The sequence below is a fragment of the Ananas comosus genome, linkage group 4 (genome assembly GCF_001540865.1).
Source record: "Ananas comosus cultivar F153 linkage group 4, ASM154086v1, whole genome shotgun sequence".
In the NCBI taxonomy this organism is placed as follows: Eukaryota; Viridiplantae; Streptophyta; class Magnoliopsida; order Poales; family Bromeliaceae; genus Ananas; species Ananas comosus.
Genome location: NC_033624.1, coordinates 10,836,630 through 10,855,757, shown reverse-complemented (window position 1 = coordinate 10,855,757; position 19,128 = coordinate 10,836,630). Strand labels below are relative to the sequence as shown.

General features: G+C 33.4%; 1 protein-coding gene across 1 annotated transcript; it reads right to left on the bottom strand.

Annotated features, from left to right (window-relative positions):
• On the bottom strand, positions 1,393 to 3,742 carry LOC109709093 (peroxidase 24-like). The gene is given in 6 exon segments (XM_020231164.1): positions 1,393 to 1,799; positions 2,220 to 2,379; positions 2,505 to 2,522; positions 2,524 to 2,691; positions 2,794 to 2,936; positions 3,730 to 3,742. Coding segments are annotated over 6 exon segments (909 nt in total).

Genomic DNA, 19,128 nt, shown 5'->3' with positions numbered 1-19,128 from the left:
GACGAAGAGCCTTTCCTGTCGTTCCCCTCCGCCACCGCAGCCAACGAGATAGAGTTTCGGCGGTTGCTAAATGCTTAAATAAGTATTGGTAAATTAGTAGCACTCTTTTAGGTTATAGCGACACTCTTTAACTGTCACTATATACCTAGCGACCCCACATATAGCAATACTTTTTAAATGTGTCGGTAATTTTAGCTAGCAGCACTTTTTTGACATGTACCTACATTTAAAAGCGTCGCTATAAACCGTTTTTGTTGTAGTGGTATAGAGATCTTTCTCTTCCCTAAACGAGAAGACCACTGCATTTTCAATATTTTCCTTTTCTGCATTTAGGGTTTTCTAGGAGTACTAGTCTACATGTAATCTTTTTTACCCGCATTTATTGCTTTTTTAGGAGTAGTTTTTAAGTTAGATTTCTGGAGTCTGTATGCCCCCCAGGCACACTCTGTTGTAATCTAGATTTTCAGAGTCTGTATGCCCTTCGGGCATACTCTATTTTGTATGAGTTCCTAACTTCATTTTAATATATAAAGATATTCGGCTCTTTCAGCCGATCAGTCACTGTGTATTCCATCTATTTGGCTCATCAGCCGACCCAAAATCTTATGCATTCTGTACATTCAGCTCTTCCAGCCGAACCGAGTCTATAGTAAAGATTTTCGAACTCACTGATCCGATCTCTCATCAGCCGAATTGCTTGATCCAGTCGAAGGGCGCAAACTTTGGGAGTCACTGACCGTAGCCGTTCCGCATCCCGACACTCTCCTCGAGAGAGATCTTTGACTAGGTCAAGGATCAGGGAATTCGGCTCCTAACAGTAACAAACAAAACACCAAATTTGAATCTATATATAGTTATAATTATAGTGCAGTTATACTAACATGCAACCAAACAGTCCCTCACAATAGTTGATTGACACTAGATCTCTTTTGGGATTTAAAGTTTTGAATTCAAATTATTGTATACGTATATGCAGAAAAGAGTTAACATGAGTGTAATTTAACAAACATTTTTGGGCAGAAAAGGACTGATCAATGTAAAACTAATTTATTCTTCGTGGAATGTTGAACGGTGAGATTCGCGCGATCACAAGAAGCAGCGGTTTGTACCCAAAAAGAAAGAAAAGAAAAAAGAAATTATATGGGAAACCCTTAGAAGAGAGGGTCTAATCTCTCATTCACCATTTATATTAACCAGATCGAAGAACTAATTTTTTACTCCAAGATAAGAACTAAAATTCAAAAGATTAGACCACCCTCCTATGGAACCTTTATTTTTTTTAAACTAACCAAACGCTTAAGCATTTGGAGTAATTAATTATTTTATACGGTAGAGTAGAAGTTTTTAAATTCCAATCTCAAGGAACTCCTAATTTTTCTAATATTTTTTTTCTTACGAGTTCACGGCTCGGCACTGCTTCCTGATCTGCCCGGCGTTCCCCGTGAGCGCGCCGACGGCGCCCATCCGCCGCACCGACTGCACGAACGCCGCGAGGAACGTCTTCTGGTCCTGAAAGCCCGACGCGAGCTTCGCGGCCACAGGGTCTTGGAGGAGCGCGGCGTCCGACAGGAACAGGCCCTGGTTCTTCTTCAGCGCGACGAAGTAACTTGCGTCGAACTTGAGCGAGCCCCCTGGGTCCATCTCCACGGTTGCGGCTGCGGGCGGCGCCCTCGGGCACGTCTTCTTCAGCGAGTTTGCGTAGGCCGCGTCGAGCAGCGGGTCGACGCCGCCGTTCCCGTTGAAGGTGAAGAGCCGCGGGGTTACAAACGCGCAGTTTGCTCTTCCCATAGTGTGTGCACCTGAAAGTAGTAGTAAAATGCACTTTCTTATATAGATTCACCCTTTTGACGAATAATAATAATCGCTTATTTTCTATGTGCTAAATATAAAAATATATAAACAGCGTTATATAAAAATATTAGCTGCGTTTGTCAGATGGATGAAGAAGATATGAAGAAACTTGATCAATTTCAGCAGACATTTTTATGGAAGTTTTGGTACGTAGAAAGTATTTTAGTCATGACTAATAACTAGAACTTTCAGAGAAAAAAAAATGATAGGATGTTGAAAATATTGGATCATTACTATGATACTAGAATAAATAATACGAAATAACCGTTATTCTATAAACATTTAAGTCGGTAGAAAACGGTGTTTACGTATTTTTATATTTAACAATATGATATTAGGCCAGCATGTTAGTCACTAGTAACATGTACCTGATAAAGCCACGAGATCGGAAACGCTGAGCCCTTTACTTGCAAAACTCTGTTTGAGGCCGTCGAAGCCGGAGAGGGGCGACGGTAGGATGACGTTCGACGCGAGCGAGACCGTCCCGTCCCTCCGGCCGGTCTCAACTTGCCACAACGATGCTTTAAACTGCATGCATAATTTCAATCATAATATTCTTGATTAAGAAGGCATTCTTAAATTAAACTAAATAATCTTGATTAAGAATGAGTTAATTATAACAAGTAATCAACTTCTTCAGTAAAGCTTATTACTTGAAAAGAGACGGCGCGCGTCCCGGGTCACGAGAGCGATGATGTCGGCGCACGACACCTTTCCGGGGCACTGCTTCTCTAGTTGGGCCTTTATAGCGTCGATCAGCACGAATCCGCCCAGCGACTGGTTCGGTCCCGCCTGCTTCTCGCTTTGAGGGTTGTCCAACAATATCGACGCGTCGCAACCCTAGTAACATTATATATATTCATGCTTAAACCAACATATATACACAGAACATGATTCTCATTTCTACACAAATGAATGCATTATTACAAACACTGAGTTTACCTTAACAAAGCAATCATGAAAGAAAAGCCTCAGAAGCTTAGCAGGTAAAGCAGGATTAGATGAGACCTGAGACCAAGTGATGTTCTTCACAATGGCCTCAGCACTGGGGCAACTATTCTGGTAGTGTTGGAAATGATGCAAATCTTATCATGTTAGTGGCCCTATTATTGTGCAAGTAGTGGGTGCAAGTAGTGGGCTAAGATCATGTAGATAGTGGATAAGTACATGCCTTAATATGTGTAAGTAGTGGGTAATTAATGTTGTGGAGTTCATGGTAGCTAGTTTCTAGGAGCACATGTGTAGTGGATGTAGTCGAGAACATGTGTGGTTAGGTTTTCTTAAACTTCAAGTTTCTTATTCTATTTAAGTCCTTTAATTGTAAGCCTTTTGTAATCAAGTTTTTGAATGAAAGTGTTTAATTTTCCTTCCACTTAATTGCTGTAGCAAAGTGTATTAACAAGGCTTAAATTACTTTATGCCATTTTCATCTACAGGTAGAAGTTCACTACAAGGCCTTGTGCTCCACAAGCTCCAAAATGGCTTAAGAAGATCACCAAAGGAAACAATAGGAGAAAACATGAAACCCTCATGTTGTTACTAATTAAGAGCAAAATTTTAAAAAGGAAAGGTACCACTTAATTATGGTGAAGTGTTGTGAGTATACTCATTCCACTACCTTTTATAGACAATTTTAGAGAGTATGAACACAAATGCTTTAAGTTAGTTTATAGAGAGACCTATCCACTACTGCAAAACTTGGTTTATAGTTTAGTGGTTTACATTCCCGAAGATTAATTAAAAATTAACCAATAGACACTAAGTCTGAGAAAGAACACTTGGATACTAAAAGGGTACGTCTTCATGGTCTTTTATAGGGTGCAATGTTTTTTTTTTTTTTTTTTTTTTTTTTTTTTTTGAGAATAGGTAGCACGCTACCTGTTTCATTCATTGGACAGATGAATTTGGCTACAGAGGTGAGGCATCCAGGGCCTCAGAAAAAGCAGGAAAAAAAAAAAAACTATCTATGTATACCTGTGGGTAAAGTATTGCTATGTAAATATTGCTAAAGTATTGCTATGTAAAGTATTGCTATTAGAAAAAAAAAAAAAACTGTGATAGCATATATATATCTTTTTCTCACTTTATAGAGTGCAATGTTATTTGATAAAGTAATGCTATGTAAATATTGCTATTAGAAAAAAAAAACTAACTATGTATACCTGTGATAGCACATATATCTTTTTCATGCAAAGTTAGAAGCACTTAAGCCTCCGTTTGGTTCGGGATTAAGGAAAAAATAGTTATTCTAGGGATAGAGTTAAGTTCAGGGTTAAATTGGGGTTAAAGTTTTTTTGTGTTTGGTTGGGGATTGGAGTTAGTCTAGAATAATGAAAAATAGTGTTTGGTTGGGTAGGTGGGATAAGAAGATAATGATTGATAAAGAAGGATAATGATTGATTGGAATAGGTGTGATAAGAAAGATAGTGGGTTATTATGAATAAAAAATAGTGTTTGGTTGGAGTTTGGTGGAGTTAGGTGGGGTTAGCTAACCCGGAATAATTTATTTGAGGTGGGATTAGCTAACTCCACCTATTTTTTGGGATGTTTGGGGATAAAATGGGGGTTAAGGGGTTATTCCACCCCTTAACCCCAACCAAACAAGGGCTTAAAGATTCAACTTTTGAAACTTAAAAGAGTTATACATATCTAAATTTTTATTGTAACAGAATTTAGAATTTTTTTTTAACTAGGCAACTTGCCTTATAAAGATATCACGTGAAGGCATGGGGGAAATTTGGATTATGAGAGGTTAATTTAAAGGGTGACACATGGGGAAATTAGTTGGCCTTGGTGTCTTTATCTGTTCATTCAAAGTACACCCCTGCAATTCCTCACCAATTGGATTATTTTATCGTGAAGTACAGAGGATATATAGTTTTTGTTTGTACATATTGGACCTTTGTCCAGGCACGAATGCTAATGTAGTTTGTAATTATTCACACACACACACACATATATATATATATATATATATATATATATATATATATATATATATATATATAGAATTAGGCTGAAATACTAGTAATAGTAAAACGCTCTTTTTGCTATCAAGTTTTTAACTCTTAGATGAAAAATTGTAGGATCAGAATGATATTAGTCAGTTAGAGTTGAGTGGTTCCCCTAGGGTTGAGTTGAGTGGTCCCGCTTAGATGAAAAATTTTGTTTTTTAACTTTTATTTTAAAAATATACATTTATGTTTTGTGATAGACTGATAGGGGGAACCACGCAAGCTGAGAGCCGAGCAATGTGCACGAAGATTAGGGGCGGGCATGAAACCGAAAAATATATCAAATTAAATTAAATCGACAATGTTAGTTCAGTTTACATTCAGTTTAGGACTACTGAAAATTTTGGTTTGGTTTCAAAATTTTCTAATAAAAAAATTTTAATTTGATTTTGAATTGCAAGTTTAGAAAACGAAACAAAACCAAAAAATTAATGTGACAATATACATTTGTACATGTATGTTAGTATATACGCACGTATATGTGTAGGTATTTGTATAGTTATGAACATGTACGTGTTAATAATTAAGAGGAATACTAGAATACATCATAGTTATTGAAATCTAATGGTTAATTAGTGAACGGTATGATTAAATTTTACATGAAGTAATTTACTGATCGGATTATCGATTTAGATTAGTGAACTGCACAATATTGAAAAGTAATTAGCAGCATATACCAAATTTATTAGCAGCCTACAAATTTTTAAAATTTTTTGTTTAGTTTTTTTTTTGTTTACCGAATTAGATAATGCGCAATCTATTAAGTATCCAACTCAAAAAAATATTGAATTTAAATTTGATTTTTGAATTTGTTATTGCAATGTAAAGTTTTGATATTGGAATTTAAATTCAACTTTTAAATTTGAATCTAAACTGTACTTCTAATCTTAAAACCAAATTTTAATTTTTTTATTTAAATTGAAATTTTGAATTTGCACTGAAAGTTTTCTTTTGACTTTGTGTTTTATATTCAAGAAAAAATTGAATTTGATTCAAAAATGAAGTTCTATATGTTGTTCTCAAATTTGCCGCAGATTGGATGTAATTTGAATTCCAATTATTGTGGTAGGTATTTGAAAAGTCCATAATAAGCCCTTGTAAAGGATTAAAACACAAAGTTAAAAAAATCTTGTAAAGGTTTAAATTAAAAATAAAGAAAGCTATTTCTTTTGTTCTAACACATGAAAAAAAAACAATGAAAGTTAAAAAAAATTGAAAATATATCTACTGTATACTTCAATTCACTTCTGATCCTCCTCATCATAACTAGAAGAGAAGAAATATATATTTGTTTCCTACCATTTTAAAGTTATTCAAGATTAAATGTGTCATGAAACGATCAAAAGGCCGCCCAATTAGTATTAGTAACTTCACTCGGAAAGAAGGGTCTATTGAATTATTTGATAAAGTTTAAAAATTAAATTAAAAATTTAATTGCATGTTTGCAAAAATGCTGAAGTTTAGAGGGTTTTAGTACAATTCCCCGTCGGTCAATATTCCGAACATGCCTCCATAGTATGCCAGGTCTGAATTTAGTATTGAACTAAAAATATTGTATTAAATAATTGCTTATATATTTCTGAAAAATTTTCGACTTTTCAATTTAGCTCTCTTAGAAGGCTAGCATTGAAAATACTTTTTTTACGTTCCAACCTATTTCAAAAATACCCTGGAGTTAAATTCTATTAATAAATAGTTAGCAATAGTTGTTATCTCTATTAAATTACTATTTTGCCATTTTTAATATACTTTTTTATGATGACCGAGTTTTCTTATTTGCCCTAAGGGCACAAAAAGCATTTTAATTTTTGGTCTTTTCAAATTTACCTTTATATTATCATCAACATTTCTTATTTGCCTTTATGTTAAGGATAAAAGAGGTATTTTAATTTTTTTAAATTTTGGTAGATATTTAACTTACGTTTAACGCAAGTTAATTTAACGGGTGGTAACTGTAGGACTATTTTGGAATAACGGAGAAATATATGAGGGGTATATCGAAAAAAAAAAAAGTAGAAATAAATGAGATATTTTTAAAATTTTGAGAGGTATATAGGCAATTATTCATAAATTTAATATTCCCTTTTGTTGGAGTTTATGCANGTTGGTTTTTTTTTTTTTGGAGAGATAGATAGTACGTTATCCGCTTCGTTTATTTCATTTAGAAATAAACTTGGCTTGAAATGCGAATCAACTAGGATTTGAATTTGGATCTCGAATACCAACCACCAAGCCATTTGTCACTTACTCTAGGGAAGGCGGTGTTTATGCAAAAATGTTGTTTCAAAGAATTACTCAATTATGTATTAACAAAAGCTCGTTAATAGGATTTTATTTTCTGTTATAGTAAGAAGTAGAGGTTTTTAATAAAAATTTTGGTAAAAATATACAGAACTTATCTAATCAATGAACCATTTTATATCGACTATCTAATCTTTCAATTTGTTTGATTTGAATCAGTCAACAATATCTTAATTTTAAATTTTACTCTAATTGCTGACTTTAATAAAATTTATACCTGTGAAAATTGTATGAAATATATTAACTAAATCTCTAGATAAAATGTGCACTTTAGAGATTTAGTTAATATTTCATGCAGTTTTTATAAGTATAAATTTATTAAAGTAATTAGATTAAATTTTAAAATTAAGATATCGTTGACTGACTCAAATCAAACAAATTAAAATTTCAGATAGCAAAATCAAAATTCTGAAAATTTTGGTAGCTAACTCAAAATGCTTTATTGCTGAGATAAGCTCTGTATAATTTTGTTAGCTTAAATAAGAGAGTATCCTGCCGTGTGGCAGAAGGCCAGATTTGGCCGAGTCACGTTTGGAATGGCGTGAGGTTAGGTTGGTCCGAGTTATACTCGAAGTGGCGTGAGGATGGTTGGGTCGAATCACAATCGGGACCCGTAGGCGCTGTATTGGTATGTTTTAAGTAAATTGATTGCATATTTCTAATAGTTCAAGATTTAGGATTAATGGTTAGCGCCAACGATTCGACAAATGGTATCAAAGCCAGAGATCGTGAGTTCGATTGCCGCGTGCTGCGATGTGCGAGTGCTGGAGGGAGATTGTTGGCTTAAATAGGCCATCATCCTATCCTATAGCGGAAGGTTACGTTGGGCTGAATCGCGTTCGGAATGGCGTGCTTCGGAATGACGTGAGGCTAGGTTGGGCCGAGTCACAATTGAGGTCCGTGAAGCTGGTTGGACTGAGTCACAATTGAGGTCCGTGAATATTGTGTCTATGCGTTTTAAATAAATTGATTGTATATTTTTAATAGCTCGAGCTTTGGGGGTAAATAGTTAGGGCCAATGATCCGGCAAATTTTACCTTAAATTTTTTGCTTTTAAAGTTCCAAAAGCATGGTTCAACTTCCTATTATAGGGTTTTTTTTTTTTTTTTCTGTCAAAAACTAAGGCCTCATTTTTTAACATTATTTTCCTTTTTTTATTTTTTTAAACGTTGTTGCATTAACTCCGGCCAACTGACTCATGATAATTTTTGAAAAAAAATGAAGTGAAAAAAATTATTTCTATATTTTTATTTTTTATTGTCAAATAAATTTTTTGAATAGAAAAATTACAAGCAATCAATTATCCCCTTCTATACTATTTTTTTTTTTAAAAAAAATAAAAGGGCAATAATACAAAATGAGCCCTTATGGGTAGGGATGTCAATAAGTATGGATACTCGAAATTTTATCCAAACCCGAATCCGAATAAAACAGATATATCCGATGAATATGGATATGGATTCGGATATGGATATCAAAAATAGAAATCCGACGGATATAGATTCGGATATAGATTTTAATTGTACCCAACCCGAACCCAAATTTATTTTGTATTTTATATATATATATATATATATATATATATATATATATATATATATATATATATATATATATATATTTGATGTTATATTTGAATTTGTATTTTAAAAATTTAGATTTAATATAATATATTTTGAAATATTGAAAAACGAAATAATTGTTTCGGGTTCAAATTTTCGGGTTCGGGTTTTGGATTTTTGGTCGGGTTCGGGTTTGGATATGGATTTTTAAAATCCGTCGGGTTCGGGTTCGGGTCTCGGATTTGGAGTCGGGTTCGGGTTCGGGTTTTTAAAAATCCGCCCCAAATCCGATCCGTTGACATCTCTACTTACGGGCTGGTTGGTTCCTTGAGAAAGTGTGTAAAAAATTTACTAGAAAATAATTTTATAAATTTTTTTTTTAGTTTTTTTTGTTTGGTTATGAAAGAAATAAGTTTTTATGAATTTTTTTAATATTTTATAAAAAAAAACTAGTGCATTTTTTCTAAAAAAAATTAAAAAACAAAAATATTAGTTTTCGATCATGAAAAGAAATTTGAAAATATTTATTTTTTTTCAAACTAAATGGACAGAGAAAAAAAAAATTTTGAAAGATTTTTTTCACACTTTTTCGAAGAACAAAGCACCCCCTTAGCTTTTGCTTATAGACAATGTTATTTAAGCTCAACCTTTTTCAAAACTAGAACGTGCTTAGCTTTGTAGATTACAAAATCGATTAATCAATTTGAGTGGGTAAATTTTTTGAACCTAGTAGAACCTAGGGAGCCTCGAATTTCGAATACAAGTTAATTAGAGAATCTACGTATAGGGGTGGAAACGAGCCGAGCTCGAGCGAGCTTATGTCAGCTCAAATTCGGCTTGAAATTAATTTCGAGCCTAAATCTAGGTTTAAGCTCGGCTTGAAATTAATTCGAGCCGAGCTTGAGCGAGCCTAATTTCGAGTCGAGCCGAGCTCGAGCTCTAAACGAGCCGATTGAAATTCTCGACATTATATAATCAATAGTTTAATTTTTTAGAACATTACCTACAATTTGATGCAATATGTCCAATAGTTCAAAATATAAAATATTATAAGAAATGTGAGCTAGGGTGATTCCTGACTGGATGAGCGTCTGAGAGAGAGAGAGAGAGAGAGGACGAAAAGTAGGGATTTGGGAATTTGAATGTTACATGTTTTAGGGTTATGTGCAACAGTGAAAGTCTGAAAGAGAGAGTGTGTTATGTAAATTTAGGAGTTGGCTCATTGCACGGTTGTATCTTTTGGGTTTATTTTATGGCAACAATAATGACCCAAATTAAATTAAAACTATATATAATTAAATGCATTTTATATATATATATATAGATATATATATATATATATATATATATATATATATATATATAGTATATATATTAATATTGATTATATATATATATATATATATATATATATATATACTAGTGTAGTAGCCCGCGCGATGCGGCGGATAAAGAATAGAAGAAAAAAATAAAAAATATTGAAGAGGATGAAGAAAGGAGTTTGGAAAATAAAAATTCAAGTGTGCTTTATTTTTTGGGTAGAGAAATGTATGAATTGAACTAATCAATATAACCATTGAAATTGATAACTGCCTAGAATCACCATTTAAAGAAAAAATCTACAAAGGTCGTATGAAGATGGAGATGATAATGTTACGATCATGACGACGATGGTGATGAAAATCTCATAGAAGTTTGCATGATTTTGCACCCTTTTGAGTCAAAACTAACCTCTCCTCTTTTAATTTTGCATGTTATGAATTATTTGAGGGAGAAGAAAGAACTTATATTGAAGAGGAAAAACTCAGTAACGTATAAATTAAAAGCACATTGATTATATGTTATTGAATAGAGAGGAGGGGAGGGAAAAAGCCATGATAAAGATTAATTTAAAAAAAAGGTTAGTGAGGGTGGAGGAAAACTTGCCACGTGGCAAAATCATTGAAGATTCATATAGGTTAATAGAGTTTATATTAACATATTAACACTATTAATTATAAATTAACACTATTAAATTTTCAGAATAATATTGGACAATTCTATATCCCCTCAAAATATGATATAAATAGTGTGCATTTGAGTGTGAAAAGTTCAAAAAACAAAATCGTTAAGTATTTCTTATTCCTTTTTTTTTCCCTACACACTCTATATAATAATCATATTACGTTTACACTACTATACCTTATACAATAGATGCAATTGGTGCAAAATATAGAGATATATTTATTTGCTCTCACCACACAAAATGATATATCTATAATAGCTTCAGACCATATTATGCTCATGAACATGATATATTCATATGAATCAATCCTTTAGAGAGCTAGCATGGACAAAGCATTGAGCATCTCCTCATTGACTTGAACCATCCTAAGCATCCCCTCGTCGGCGTTCGCCCGATCGTGGAGAAGCCGCAGCGCCCTTCTCCACCGCCCCGCGGCGGGGATGCTGTCGTCGAAGAATATGCGGTTGAGGCGGAAGAGGAAGAGGCGGACGGAGACCGCTATGTCGGCACACGACGACGGAAACTGTGCGAAGAAGGGCAGCTTCAGCGCGAAGGGGCAGAGCAGCGCCGCGAGGAGCTTCCAGTTGCTGTGGCCGCCCCCCGCGAGAAGCTTCAGCTTCGCGACCGCCACCATGTGCACCGCCATCAATATGTATAAAATTTGCTATAGAGATGGAGAAGGAGGGTTTGTTTGTTGTTTCTTTTCCCTCTCACTCCTTAGAGTTGAGGGGAGGAGTGAGAGTGAAAATTGAGATCATGTGATAGAGATGATAGTAGAAGGGAGAGAGTTTGTAAACTTTTGGAGTAAACACAAAGATGCTACTACTATGAGGTGAGCTTGGTGAATTGACAAAATTGGCCTTGTGGAGGGAGAGTACCAGATATTTGCATCTTAACATAAATATATCATATGCTAGTAAAGGTTAAAAATATCTTATGATTACCGACCGTCTCTAGATCAAATGACAAAAAATTTGGTTGTTGGTATCCAAGACTCAAGTTTGAATCCTAATTGATTCATATTTCCAGCTAAGTTTATTTCTAAATGAAATAAACGAAGCGGATAGTGTGTTACTTATCTCTCTAGACTCTAAAATCTAGATTACAACAGAGTGTGCCCGTGGGCATATAGACTCCAGAGATCTAACTTAAAAACTACTTTAGGAAAGCAATAAATGCGGATAAAAAAAATTATATGTAGACTACTCCTAGAAAGCGATAAATGAAGGAAAGGAAAGTATTGAAATGCAGTGGTCTTCTCGTTTAGGGAGAGAAAAATCGTTATTACAGACTTCAAAGTTACTATTTATAATACTTATTAGCCCACATTATTGGTTGGTTATAATAGTTGGGGAAGTGGTGTAGCCATGATCATGAAAGTTACGCCCCACTTCTCATGGAAGTTAGACCCACTTCACATGAAAATTACGACCCACTTCTCAACCGTTTCCGTCTAAACGCTCTTGATCTTCAGGCGCCCTATTGCCGATTCCTGATGTACCACGTATCCTTAGCTCATATGTGGATTAGGTCGGCGTGTTAATTTTAATTTTGGCATCAACACTCTTAATATTTTGTTAAATTATATACAAAAAACTTAAGATATCCATCTAGGTCTATCAAATATTCACTTTAAGTACCCTTTAATTTTAACTTTCTTACTAATTTAATGAAAAAAATATAAAATGGATAATAAAAAAGAATTTAATGAAAGCACAAGATGCTTACTTGATACACTTTAAATCACAGAATACTAAAGTGAGAAAGTACAAAACCACATTGGCTAACTTGATACATTTTAAACTACATGATACTAAAGTGAGAAAATGTGAAACTACAGGGGGTATTTAAAGTTTACCTTAATTTTTTTAAAGCACAACTTTATCATATGATAAAGAGTTAGGCTAAGTTACATTGTTGTCTTCATCTCAGATTATAACTTACTGTAATTTGAGATCAAATTTTTGAATTGTGCATTCAAATTTCTTGACCGCGAATTCATGACTAAATAGTGATATATTGCTAATGTGAAAGTAATTTAATAATATTGTGACCGATGACGCGATGATGATTAAGACGCTTCATCACTTTCATATCAGCAATACGTTAATTTTTAGTCAAATTAATTTCGATTGCACAACCTAATTATAACAATTTAAAAGATTAAATATACTCCCGTACAAAAAAAAATTATGAAATATCTTCTTCAAATTCAATATAGCTTTAAATTCAAATTCAACATTTTAAATTTGAATTCCGAATTCAATTTCAATTTTAAATTTTAAATATGAATATAAATTCAGATGTCAAATCAAAATTTAGATTCAAAATGAAATTCCAATTCAAATTCAAAGCTCATATTCTAAAGTCAAAAATTTAAATTCAAATTCAAATTTTATATTCTATTTTATATTCTACATTGTAATTTAGGTTTATATATAACAAAGAGGTTAGTTCAAAATGTCCTTCCTATATTTGAAGGAGCATTGTGCGTACGGTTTATCAAACGTATAACTTAGGAGTTAGTTGTTTCTCAAAAAAGTACGATTTTTTTTTTCGAAAAAATGTATTATATGAAAGAGAAATTTCTAATTTTCTGTTCGTTTGGTTTAATAAAAACTAAAAACAACTTCTTTCCAAATTTTATGGAAAACTGAATTCGAAAAATAGAAGTACTTATATGTGAAAAAAAACTTTTCATAAAATAAATTACAATTTAGACCAATCATCCTTTTTGATTGAGAAGACTTTTTTCCACTTAAAATCAGCTGGACTAGTCGGGCTAGATTTATTTTAAAGAAGTTATGACATCCTAATAGTCCCACATCGGATGGAAACAAATTATGGTTGAATATATAAGACACTACTCTAAAAATAATAATTAACTTAAGTGTTTTTGTGCTAGTGTTTGTGCCCAACGAGTTATTATTGCTAACCTGTCGGATCGGATCAGTTCAAAATTTTACCTACTGTTCAAACTTTTGAAATTTATGATTCACCACCTAGATTCTTTATTTATCAAATATAGAATGATTAACATTGTATTAGTAAAAAAATAAAAAAAAAAATATAGTATAGTAATAGTATAGATGAGTGTTCTTGATGCCAGAGTTATTTGGATCAATAAAATTAACCATATTTATTATTTAATTTGTAAAACTCAAACAGTAAAAGTCTATTTTGGTATGTATATAAGACTGAATTTTGATGCCCTTTCTAAATTACTGTCATGAATTGTTTATTAGTTTTTATCAGTTTTCACTATACATTAGTGCCTTCAAATGTGTTTTTTTTTTTTTTTTTTTTTTGAGATACCCACTCAACCCTAGGGGACCACTATCATTCTAAGTGGAGACCACCATCATCCTAACCACACATCCCATTAATCAACGGTTAAAAATTTATGAGTACAATGGGGTCTATACTCATAAGAGTATAGTAGCCCCAGCTATCTATATATATATATATATATATATATATATATATTCGAGCTTTTCAAGCTTTTCGAACCTAATTCGAACGAGCCGAGTAATACTCAAACTCGGCTTGAAATGAATTTCGAGCCTTTTATTTTGTTCAAGCTCGGCTCATTTAATTTCGAGTCGAGCTCGAGCGAGCCGAATATCGAGCCGAACACGAGTCGAACGCGAGCCGGCTCGCTCGTTTGCCAGCCCTATCTACGTATATTGTTTTAGAGTTAGCATACTTTGAAATTCGTGCTATTATTTTTTTTTTTTTGGCTCAAAACACTATGTCCTATGCACGTGTAATTTAATAAAAAAAATAATTACATATGGCTTTCAAATAATAAATATATTTTTACAAAATTTAAGTTACTAGATTTATTCCTTCAAAAATTCTTCGGTCTACAAATGTATTCTTCTGCTAATAAAATTTAGATAATCATAAGTTAAAAATGATAATCACAATTAGCTAAGAAGTAAAATAATTTTTTATCTCTTATATTTATAATTTGTGTTTTAACATTGAGTTTTATCATGTCTCTCATTCTCTTTTCTTTATCAAAGGCGACGGCGAGACCTATAATGGTGGCGAGGTTGAAGGCAAGGCTCTCGATCGTGGCAAAGTTGAGGCACACTGCATGTGCTGCGGCGAAGGCAAGAAAAGAGAGAACGAAAGATTGTACTTCGCAAAGATAAATTTGTGAGCGTAAAATAGCCATTTTGCGCATCTACTGTTAAAAAAATAAGTAGGAGAGCCTGTCACGGGTCGATCGCTGGGACTCGACCGTGACACCTTTGGGGGCCACATTTGGTAGGCACTTGCATTGACGAAGTTAAACTCGAGGAAGGACAGAATATGTGTATGAAGCGTTTGGTCGAGGAGGACCAATGGGCTTTTAAGAAGCGTTGTTGAGCAGACGAACTCGATGGCAGGTCAGTGTGGCATGAGATGCCAAGTCGTGGGTGGCTCTGGTCTGGAAGAGTAATTTGGTCGAGGAGGACCAATGGGTTTTTCAGAAGCGTTGTTGAGCAGACGAACTCGATGGCAGGTTAGTGTGGCATGAGATGCCAAGGCCATGGGTGGCTCTGATCTGGAAGAGTAATACTGCTGGCAACGGAGTTTGAAGTGGTGGAGCATCGATGAGGATGTCGATGGTTCAAGTGGGGGAGCCTATCACGAATCGATCGCTGGGACTCGACCGTGAGTAAGTGGCCCCGACTCCCCCGTCGACCCATAGGACATGAGTCGTCCCTTGGCTAGCGGAGTGGCCAAGTCTAGCGTTCCGTGTGACCGGGTATTGGATGGTTGAAGGGACACGGGCCTAGGGTAATGTCGGACACGCGAGATCTGGGAGACTTGTCCGTGGAGAGGACTCGAGAAGGCTGACTCGGATGTGCGACACTTGAGCCCCGCGCGGGGATTTTCAATAGTGTATCAAATAGTAGTGGAATAATATAAACGAATCAAAACTTTAAAAAAAAATATATTTACAAATCAGAAATTTTTTTAAAAAATAAATTTAATAACTTAAATTTTGTACGAAATATATTTATTATTTAATATTTTTATAGGAATCTGTACGAATTTAATTCTTAAAACTCCCGTATACATACGGTGGAGAGAGCCACGGAGAATCCACATGCACATCGAGATCGTCATATTTTGATGTCGGCAAAATAAACAGACGGCTCATGATACAACTAATTTTTGAAAAAAACTTTAAATACCACCCTATGATTTCATTCTTTTTCACTTTAGTAGCTTGTGTTTTAAAATATATCAATTTGGTAATGTGGTTTCACACTTTCTTATTTTATTATGTGGTTTCAAGTGCATCAATTTAAAATCCCATGGTTTTATGTTTCTCTTTTCGTCAGCTCCTCAATTAATATTTTATTAAATTATATACAAAAAACTGTAGATGCCCTATCTAGGTTTATCGAATATTTACTTTAGTACCTTTTAGTTTTAATTTTATCAATGATTTTTTTTTTCTCTGTGTTGGGAGCCGAACGTCCTTATCTTTGACCTGGTTAAAGACCTCCCTTCGAAAGCGCGTAGGAATGCGGAACGACTACGAATGGTGACCCTCGAAGTTTGCGCCCTTTGACTGGATCAACCGATTTGGCTGATGAGAGATCGGATCAGCTGAGTTCGAAAACTCTATTAAAGATTCGGTTCGGCTGGAATGAGCCGAATGTACGAACCAGCTACAAATTTGACTCGGTAGATGAGCCGCCGAATAGAAGAAACACACACCAGTTGGTCGGCTTGAAGAGTCGAAAGTCTTTATATATTAAAATGAAGTTGAAAACTCATACAAAATAGAGTGTGCTCGAAGGGCATATAGACTCTAAAATCTAGATTACAACAGAGTGTGCCCGTGGGGCATATAGACTCCAGAGATCTAACTTAAAAACTACTTCTAGGAAAGCAATAAATGCGGATAAAAAAAATTATATGTAGACTACTCCTAGAAAGCGATAAATGAAGGAAAGGAAAGTATTGAAAATGCAGTGGTCTTCTCGTTTAGGGGAGAGAAAAATCGTTATTACAGACTTCAAAGTTACTATTTATAATATCTTATTAGCCCACATTATTGGTTGGTTATAATAGTTGGGGAAGTGGTGTAGCCATGATCATGAAAGTTACGCCCCACTTCTCATGGAAGTTAGACCCCACTTCACATGAAAATTACGACCCACTTCTCAACCGTTTCCGTCTAAACGCTCTTGATCTTCAGGCGCCCTATTGCCGATTCCTGATGTACCACGTATCCTTAGCTCATATGTGGATTAGGTCGGCGTGTTAATTTTAATTTTGGCATCAACACTCTGTTAATATTTTGTTAAATTATATACAAAAAACTTAAGATATCCTATCTAGGTCTATCAAATATTCACTTTAGTACCCTTTAATTTTAACTTTCTTACTAATTTAATGAAAAAAATAATAAAATGGATAATAAAAAGAATTTAATGAAAGCACAAGATGCTTACTTGATACACTTTAAATCACAGAATACTAAAGTGAGAAAGTACAAAACCACATTGGCTAACTTGATACATTTTAAACTACATGATACTAAAGTGAGAAAATGTGAAACTACAGGGGGTATTTAAAGTTTACCCTTAATTTTTTTAAAGCACAACTTTATCATATGATAAAGAGTTAGGCTAAGTTACATTGTTGGTCTTCATCCTCAGATTATAACTTACTGTAATTTGAGATCAAAATTTTTGAATTGTGCATTCAAATTTCTTGACCCGAATTCATTGACTAAATAGTGATATATTGCTAATGTGAAAGTAATTTAATAATATTGTGACCGATGACGCGATGATGATTAAGACGCTTCATCACTTTCATATCAGCAATACGTTAATTTTTAGTCAAATTAATTTCGATTGCACAACCTAATTATAACAATTTAAAAGATTAAATATACTCCCGTACAAAAAAAAATTATGAAATATCTTCTTCAAATTCAATATAGCTTTAAATTCAAATTCAACATTTTAAATTTGAATTCCGAATTCAATTTCAATTTTAAATTTTAAATATGAATATAAATTCAGATGTCAAATCAAAATTTAGATTCAAAATGAAATTCCAATTCAAATTCAAAGCTCATATTCTAAAGTCAAAAATTTAAAATTCAAATTCAAATTTTATATTTCATATTTTATATTCTACATTGTAATTTAGGTTTATATATAACAAAGAGGTTAGTTCAAAATGTCCTTCCTATATTTGAAGGAGCATTGTGCGTACGGTTTATCAAACGTATAACTTAGGAGTTAGTTGGTTTCTCAAAAAAGTACGATTTTTTTTTTCGAAAAAAATGTATTATATGAAAAGAGAAATTTCTAATTTTCTGTTCGTTTGGTTTAATAAAAACTAAAAACAACTTCTTTCCAAATTTTATGGAAAACTGAATTCGAAAAATAGAAGTACTTATATGTGAAAAAAAAAACTTTTCATAAAATAAAATTACAATTTAGACCAATCACTCCTTTTTGATTGAGAAGACTTTTTTCCACTTAAAATCAGCTGGACTAGTCGGGCTAGATTTTATTTTAAAGAAGTTATGACATCCTAATAGTCCCACATCGGATGGAAACAAATTATGGTTGAATATATAAGACACTACTCTAAAAATAATAATTAACTTAAGTGTTTTTGTGCTAGTGGTTTGTGCCCAACGAGTTATTATTGCTAACCTGTCGGATCGGATCAGTTCAAAATTTTTACCTACTGTTCAAACTTTTGAAATTTTATGATTCACCACCTAGATTCTTATTTTATCAAATATAGAATGATTAACATTGTATTAGTAAAAAAATAAAAAAAAAAAATATAGTATAGTAATAGTATAGATGAGTGTTCTTGATGCCCAGAGTTATTTGGATCAATAAAATTAACCATATTTATTATTTTAATTTGTAAAACTCAAACAGTAAAAGTCTATTTTGGTATTGTATATAAGACTGAATTTTGATGCCCTTTCTAAATTACTGTCATGAATTGTTTATTAGTTTTTATCAGTTTCACTATACATTAGTGCCTTCAAATTGTTTTTTTTTTTTTTTTTTTTTGAGAGAGAGAAAGATAGGTAGCACGCTACCTGCTTCGTTTATTTTATTTAGAAATAAACTTAGCTAGAAATGTGAATCAACTAGGATTCGAACTTGGGTCTCGGGTACCAACCACCAAACCCTTTGCCACTTACTCTAGGGACGGTTGATTAGTGCCTTCAAATTGTTAAAATATAAATAGTTGCTCAATTGCAAAATTTTAAAATTTTCAATAAAAAAATATAAAAGTTCAAATAGTTTAGAAGATAATATGAAAACAGGTGCAAGTTCAAATTATTCTGCGGCACTTAATTCATTAAAAAATGAGCATGGCTTTCTATAGTCCTCTAGAG